Raw genomic sequence first — 8,502 nt, 5'->3', positions numbered from 1 at the left:
GCCGCTTCCCCGCAGCCTGGAAAGGGGTGTCCTTGGGGCTTCAAGCCCCAAGGACACCCCACAGCGGCGGGGAGAAGGAGAAAGGGGCCGTTTGGCCCCTTTCTCCTTTGGTCCGCTGGGCGCAGCCATCTGAAGGCTGCGCCCAGCGGACCAAACCAGGAAGGAGCTCCCGGGGTTGCGGAAAGGGCGCCCTAGGTGCCCTGCCGCGACCCCAATACGTCACAACCGTGCCGCCTCGTTTGGAGGCGGCACGGTCGTCACGTATTGATGGCGGGGGCCGTATGGAACGGCCGCCACCATTTTGTGCATGTGGAGCGCGCACTAGGGTTAGGGCGGTGTGGAAGCACCGCTCCGTCTTAATCCTAGTACGCACTCTGCGTGTACTTTTTAGCCCGTCTCTAACGGGCCAAAGCTACTTTCCAGGTTACATATTTATTCAGGTCCAATAGAAGATAAAAAAATCATATCCTGTGGGTTTTGACTGGGACTGGTTTCTATTATAGGTATAATGAACCTTTCTCTTGGTTCTTGGTAGAGAGGGCAAAATAACATGTAATGAACAAGGTCCTCTACCTCTTGACAACCATATACACAAGTACGTTCTTTTGCAGGAATACCTCTATATCTTCTGTCTCTGTATGCTGTATCCATCATATTTAATCTTAATTCGGTAAAAGCTTTCCGTAAATTTGCAAATGTTAAACTAACAAAATAATCTGGAAAGATACAAAACTTCTTGAGTTTATAGTATAGGGGGGCACATGAGGACAGATACGCAGTATGGAGATCTTTTTTGTATCGATGTTTCACTTATTATGTTCTTGACAGACTTTATCTGTGCTTCCAATTGGAGTTCATTAATTTCAGATAATGAAATTCCATATTTGATAATTAATTGTGCAGCCTGATGTACCCAGTTCTTGTTGGACATGTTGTTATTCAATTCTATCAAACATCTTTTTGGAAGTCTATTATTATCCATCCTCTGAGCTTTGAGCCAATAACATAAAATTCTCTTATCTATAAGGCTTTCTATACTAAGCATGTTGGTTTCCAATCTAAGCATGGCAGTTGGTGTGTCTCTGGGGAGACCCAGCAACAACCTCAAGAAGTAATTCTTGGGGGATTCCAGGTTTATGTTTGGTTTACCTGTGGTCACTTCACTCTACATGAACTCTCACAGTAGGTTTACTTTTAACACATACTTTTTCAAAAGCAAGTCTTTAAGTCTTGTTATTTCTCAGAACATTCATGCAAGACATTCCTAAAAACTGTTGTTGCTTGTTCCAACAAGACGTATAAAATGTACAACAGCACTTAAAGTTTGGTAGGAGGGCAAAGTTCTCCCTGCTACCATATATGTCCACCACAGTATAATTTCTCATTTTAACAGTCAGGAAACAAAACTATAAAATAGAATACAGGATTATGGAAGGATCTGAGACCAGACTACATTATGTCATTGAATCTGTATTGGTTTACAAATGCCCCAAACTAGACATGTGGTCACAGTGCCCCCATAGTTGCAACCCAACTGAAACCCTAAATTGAGTGTTTCAAGTGTTCACATAAATACGCACAGCTAACTAGTCAGGCAGTTTAGAGTGCTCTCTGCAACTGCTCCTATATTAAAACTGGCTGCCAGATCTGAACTCTCTGCACTGTTTTGGGAGAGTGTTTCCCTGGGCCAAAGGTAGCTGTCCTATCTACTGATCTCACAGTGTTATTTCTGCAAAATTTACACGATTTTAACATTCCACAAAATCAGTAGCAACATAAGTCCAATGGTATATATGTTTGTATAATTATGGTGCGAGATAGACCGCACCAAATGGCCGGCCTGCCAGCAGCTTAATTCCCTCCAGAGGGAAGCTGCAGCCGCCAAACTGTATTGCTTCCCTTCGGAGGAAAAAGAACCTGGAAAACCTTGATTCTTTTTGCGCTGCAGGTCGGATGTCATGAGTGCACCAATGGTACACTCACAACATAAGCGCCATGCAGTGCCGTGCGGACACTGCGTGGTGCTTACGTCACAATGGCAGTGCCCATGTACACGGGACGCCGCCATTGTTACGCCGCTGCGCCATGCTATGGTTAGGGACCGTGTGGTCCCTAAATCGGCACCAGCATTTGCGCTGTCTGTACCACGCCTATGATGCAAAATGTGCAGGCAATATTCCATTAATTGGATTCAAACGCAATTGACTTGCTCCTCCAGTATTTCAGCATTTTTAGTGTATAAATTAAATAACAGCAATGACTTCTCTCTCGAGTTCCAATATTCTGGTTCTTTTTAAGTCATTCTTTTGACTTTCTAACTTTACTGTAAGATTCTTTAAAAAAATATTCAGAAATTTGGAAGTTTACTGAAGCAGTACTTGGAAATTAGTGTGTCTAACCTATCCCCTCACCCATAACATCAAAACCAGGAGTTCATTATCTTTCTGGCTCAGGGGATAGACTAAGGATGCCAGCTGCATATTCCGGCTGTATTCTGCATTCCAGAAATCATATTCCAGAAAGCTGTGAAACAGCAAGAAGTTACTGCTAGTATAGATTACTCAGAGGCCAGTTCTATCATTCTTAGTACACCCGTTGCGAACAACAACAAACATGTTCACTGACACTGATCAGGGCATTTTTCATAAACAAAATATGCAACACCAAAAGAACATTTTGCAATTGAAAATGTAAATATTACAGAAGTTTGAGTTAGCAAATGTTCAAAAAGTGGTTGATAACAATGTGAAAAGCAAGATGAATAGTCTAGACTTCTAGAATCCTCAAACCTGATCAAGCACAGTCATTTTTCCTTTCCCTACCAAAGGTGCTGCAGATTCCACTACTGCTCATATGTTCTAGGCTGTATCAGCAGGAGTATAATTAAGTGTTCAAGTCATAGAAATTAATGGTATCATTCTGTTTTGCTTTGGTCAGACCTCACCTGGCATACTGGATCCAGCATTCCCTTCATCTAACAAGCTGGTAATTTTATCAAAGAAAGAGATAAGGTTTGTCTGGCATGACTTCTTTCTCTGAAACCCATGTTGACTTTTTGTGATTATGGCATTGCCTTCTAGATGTTCACAGACTCTCTGTTTAATGATCTGCTCTAGAATCTTTTCTGGTATTGGTGTCAGACTAACTGGAAGATACTGTTGGAATCCCTTTTTCCCCCTTTTTGAAGATGGGGACAACGTTTGCCCTCCGCCAGTCTGCTGGGATCTCTCCTGTTTTCCAGGAGTTTTCAAAGATTATTGCCAATGGCTCTGATATTACATTTGCCAGTTCTTTTAATACCCTTGGATGGAGTTCATCTGGTCCTGGAGATTTATATTCGTTTAGATTAACAAGATATTCCTGTACTATCTCTTTGCTTATTCTGTGCTGAGATTCCCCTATTCTTTCCTCCGCTCCATTATCCTCAGGTTGAGCACCCTTTTCCTTTTCCGAAAAGACTGAGACAAAGAAGGTGTTGAGTAATTCTGTCTTTTCTCTGTCTCCTGTTAGCATTTTGCCATCTTTTCCACACAGTGGCCCTACCATTTCCTTCTTCTTCCTTTTGCTGCAGCCACATCCATAAAAGCCCTTTTTGTTGTTCTTAACCTCTCTAGCAAGCCTGAGTTCATTCTGTGCTTTAGCTTTTCTGACTTTACCCCTACATGTGCTTGCTATTTGTTTGAATTCCTCTTTGGTGATTTCTCCGTTTTTCCATTTCTTATACATGTTCCGTTTAAAATTTAGCTGAGTTGAAAGTTCCTTTGTCATCCATCTTGGGTTCTTGCGACACCTCCCATTTTTCTTTCTCACTGGAACTCTTTTTATTTGAGCCTTCAGTATCTCCCTTTTGAGAAACTCCCATCCATCTTGAACGCCCTTCTCTTTTAGTATTCCTGACCACGGGATCACCCCCAGTATTTCTCTAAGTTTACTGAAATCTGCTTGCCTAAAGTCTAGAATGCGTGTCTGACTATGCCTGGCTTCTCCTTTCCACTGTATAACAAACTCCAGGAAAACATGGTCACTTCTACCTAATGATCTCACCACTTGCACCCGATTAACCAAGTCGTCCTTGTTGGTTAGGATAAGATCTAAAATAGCTGATCCCCTTGTTGCCTCTTGCACTTTTTGGACAATGAAACTGTCTTCCAGGCAAGTGAGGAATTTTCTAGATCTTGAGGATTTGGCTGAGTTTGACTTCCAGCAAATACCAGGATAGTTGAAGTCACCCACCACTACTACATCTCTCCTTTCTGAGTGTGTGGTCATCTGTTTTTGAAAGGCATCATCCAATTCCTCTGTCTGACTTGGGGGGCTGTAGCAGACTCCCACAATAACATCCTTGTTGTTTCCCTCCCCTTTAATTTTTATCCAGATGCTCTCCACCTGGCTTCCAGTATTGATGTCCTGGATCTCTTCATTGGTGTAAATGTCCCTGACATATAAGACTATTCCTCCTCCTTTCCTGTTTGGCCTGTTTCTCTTTAAAAGGTTATACCCCTCTATTTCCACATTCCAATCATGAGACTCATCCCACCAGGTTTCAGTGAGGCCTATTATATCATATTTGCTTTGTTGTACCAGGAGTTCGAGTTCATCTTGCTTATTTCCCATGCTCTGTGCATTAGTGTAGTGACATTTAATCCCATGTGTTCCCTTTACTTGATGTGCAAGTTTTTTTGCCTTCCACTGTTGGGTCCGTGCACTGTTTGTCTTGTGCCCCCTATGACAGTTTGGCTATTTTCTCCAGCCCTTTTGCCTTCCAAAATACTGTCTCCCTCCCCCGTATACAGTATCTCAGTTTAAAGCCCTCCTGATCAAATTTTTGAGACTATTGGCAAAAACATTTTTGCCAACTGGCGTGAGATGTAACCCATCCGTTGCAAGAAGTCCCTCCTCATGGAACCGCAGCCCATGATCCAGGAATCCAAACTGTTCCTGGCGACACCATCTATGGAGCCAGTTGTTTACATCCGCTATTTTCCTCTCCCTTCCTGGACCATGCCCTTCAATTGGGAGATGAGATGACAACCTGCTCATCCATCTCTTTCAGCTTCCTACCCAGAGCCTCTTAATCCCTTATGATATTCTGAAGGCTGTGCCTTGCAGTATCATTGGTTCCCACATGGACCAAAAGAAAGGGGTAATGGTCAGTAGGCTTGACAAGTCTTGTCAGCTTCTCTGTCACATCACAGATCTTTGTGCCAGCGAGGCAGCTCACCTCCCAAGACATCTTGTATCTTTACATTTTAACCATCCATCAAGAAGCCAAGCCCTTCTTCCAGTCCATCTGCCTTGGTCCAGGCCTCGGAGGTGGAGAAGATCTGCTGGACCTGATCCTATTCCCCACCACCACTCCCTTCTCCTTTTGTGTCGTGTCTTTTAGATTGTAAGCCTGAGGGCAGGGAACCGTCTGACTAAAAAAAAAATTATGTACAGGGCTGTGTAAATTTACAGCGCTTTATAAATAAAGGTTAATAATAATAATAATAATAATAATAATAATAATAATAATAATAATATCTTTACACTTTAGAATCTTGTCTAGTTCCTTCACAGCTGCCCTTTCAAATCCTAGACTTCCTTCTGTTATCCTGACTGCAGTCTCCATTCTATTTAATGATCAAGCCAATGTATGGAAAATCTTGAACTATTTCATCACCAACTTTAAAGTTATGTAAATCATCTGAAGTCATTATATGTCTAACTATCCCAACATTAAGATAACAAAAGCTGAAAAAGTAGACAGTTGCCATGAAAACTCACTGTTCTTATTGATTATTTATAGAAACCACTTTTACCCAATGGGCCACTGAAAATGATATACAAAAACAAATACTAAAATCAATTTAGAAAAAAACCACCCCTCAGATTAAGGACTGAGCAAGTAAAACTTTCAGAAAAGTACAACCAGCTTCAGTCTCTTCTTTAAAAAAGAAAGAAAATGTTGAGTGGAACAAGACCTTTAAAACATAATTAAAATTAATTCAATGTATCAGACCTGTGCATAGTCAACGAAGGAATATTTGCAAGTAAGTGGAAGAAATGTGCTTCCTCATTCAATTTCAAAATCAAGAACTACGACTTGGAACATTGTTCTCTCCAGGAGCAGGTAACACAGAGAACAGATATACAAGGAGTCAAGGCAGATAATCACTAATGTGTTCCCCATGGTGGCAATAGTTAAAATTTCACATCAAAATAAAATTTGGCAGGAAGATGCAAGATAGAGATACAATATCCTTCAAAAAGGATCCCAGTGACCATAGTGAACAACTGTGGGGTTTCCCCAAAAACAAATTAACTTTACAGTGGTATATTATTGGAATATTACACTCCTCTTATCTGGTATCTGTGGAATGAGAATAGTTTCAATAAGTACAGTTTAGATGTTACTTACATCATTCTTGTTGTAGTAATCAAGTATTGAAGGAAGGAGTGGGAGGATAAGGGTGAAACCCAAGAGATCTATGAGGAGTGCAATAAAGACAATAGCAATCACACGATTAGAGTTTTCTTCAAGTCCCAATGACCCAGTCAAAGGCCTCCTATGTTGCTGATTTTTCTCCAGTAACATCTTCTCAGTGGTTTACAACACAAATTGTTCTAAAGAGAGAAAAAGAGGAACATAAGAAACTTCCTAATTCATTATTACTCAACAAATAAAAATGCCATTAGGAAATTATATAAATTTAGCATAGTTGATTTGTTTCTCTGCGAGAATAATACTGAAAAATAGATTATAACCCCCATTAAAACATACAAACAAAACACAATGATCAATTTTTGAGGCTTCTACTGATTAGGACCTCCTTAATTAAAATAGCTTAGTAACTTGTTTGATTGTTTTGACAGAATTTCCATTTCAGCAGTCTACCAAAAACAAGATTTGCTACTGCATACAATATTCTTTGTAACTGAAGATTACCTGACTCTCACCTATAGTTTAACAACAGGATAAAGGCATTCAACAGAATCCACTTAAGCAGGGATAGAAAGCCCTTCCTTTCAAGTGCCACATTCCCTATGGGAATATTATTTGAGAATGCATGGTGATCCCCACTCACCTAATACTGCCTCATGTTGACTAGCTGATGCCCATGTTGATCATCTGCATGGGAAGGGAGTAGTTCAGGCAGAGGAGCTGAAGCTTCCACTTCATGCAAACCCACCATCACTGCTCAACTAATTAACAAAATGAGGTGAGGGAGAGACTAGTTTTACCAGAAAAGAGCTGCTGTTGCTACTGTTCAGGTATGTCCATATATTAACCTCCTTGAATTATGGTACACAGGGAAGCAATACTTGTCTGCAACAATAGAAATATAGTGTCTAGATCAAGGGAAGTAATAGTGTCACTCCATTGTGCCTTGGTCAGGCCTCACCTGGAATACTGTGTCCAGTTCTGGGCACCACAATTAAAAAACAAAGTTGTCAAGTTGGAGCATGTCCAAAGGAGGGCCACAAAAATGGTGAAGATTCTGGAAACCATGCCCTGTGAGGGATGACTTTGGGAGCTGGGATATTTAGCCTGGAGAAGAGACAGTTAAGAGGTGATATGATAGCCCTGTTTAAATATTTGAAGGGATGTCATATGGAGGATGGAGCAAGCTTGTTTTCTGCTGCACCAGAGACTAGATACAACAAGGAAGAATGGATGCAAGCTACAGGAAAAGGGATTCCACCTCAACATTAGGAGGAACTTCCTGACAGTAAGAGCTGTTCAACAGTGGAACACACTCCTTCCTCAGAGTTTGGTGGAGTCTCCTTCTTTGGAAATCTTTAAACAGAGGCTGGATGGCCATTTGTCAGGGATGCTTTGATTGAGAGTTCCTGCATGGGAGGAGTTGGACTGGATGGCCATTTTGGTCTCTTCCAAATCTATGATTAATCTTTATCCCTGCACTTCTACCTTTTCTTCCCCACTCTCCATCCCTGCTATCCAGCATTTTGAGCTATTCCTACTGAAACTACACACTTTTTAAAAAGTTTAATTTATGGAGGAAATGATAAGTGTAGTGATTAACTGACATGGACTTGCTTAAACTGTAGAACAAGATATGAGCAATAAGGGAGAAATTAATGTAGATGACCACCTAATTTGCCCTTGCATAGCCTTCATGTTTTATATGTATGTTTTATGTTTAGAGCAGTTAATTTGTAAAAACTCTGCCTTGATACACAGACTGTCATTTCTAGGTGGGTGTGTGCACATGTGTAAGAGAAAAAGTTTGTTGGAAAAGATTACGAATAGCCACTTCCTTTTACATTTTTCACTTTATCTCAATTGTAGTTAAAGAGGAACTGCCTATTACGGATGATGTGACAGAAGATAAAAATTAATTGACTAATTTTGTTTTATGAATTGTTTTTAAATTGACATACACAATTAAATAAGCCTATGTAATTTTTATGGAGAATGTTATTCTATGTACTAGGCCCCTGAATATTTTAAGACCATAGAGATAATTCTGCATTTACAAAAAGCGAGATTGGGAAATG

At 40.6% G+C, this 8,502-nt stretch overlaps 1 protein-coding gene across 4 annotated transcripts in view; it reads right to left on the bottom strand.

Annotated features, from left to right (window-relative positions):
- MFSD10 (major facilitator superfamily domain containing 10) overlaps nucleotides 1-8,502 on the bottom strand; it is a 49,186-nt gene that overhangs the window by 38,345 nt on the left and 2,339 nt on the right. For 3 of the 4 annotated variants that reach the window (XR_006104236.1, XM_042470162.1, XM_042470163.1), the window contains exon 2: nucleotides 6,401-6,606. Coding sequence is in view for 3 of the 4 variants with exons in the window: in XM_042470162.1 (XP_042326096.1) it covers nucleotides 6,401-6,577 (177 nt within the window). In the remaining variant the exon portion in view is untranslated. Of the gene's footprint in view, nucleotides 1-6,400; nucleotides 6,607-7,067; nucleotides 7,112-8,502 lie in introns of all 4 variants that reach the window. The other variant, XM_042470164.1, reaches the window with a different exon arrangement.

This window comes from Sceloporus undulatus, chromosome 5, assembly GCF_019175285.1.
Source record: "Sceloporus undulatus isolate JIND9_A2432 ecotype Alabama chromosome 5, SceUnd_v1.1, whole genome shotgun sequence".
NCBI classification, from domain to species: Eukaryota; Metazoa; Chordata; class Lepidosauria; order Squamata; family Phrynosomatidae; genus Sceloporus; species Sceloporus undulatus.
Note: the sequence above shows the minus strand (reverse complement) of the source record. Positions and strands in the feature narration are given on the sequence as shown.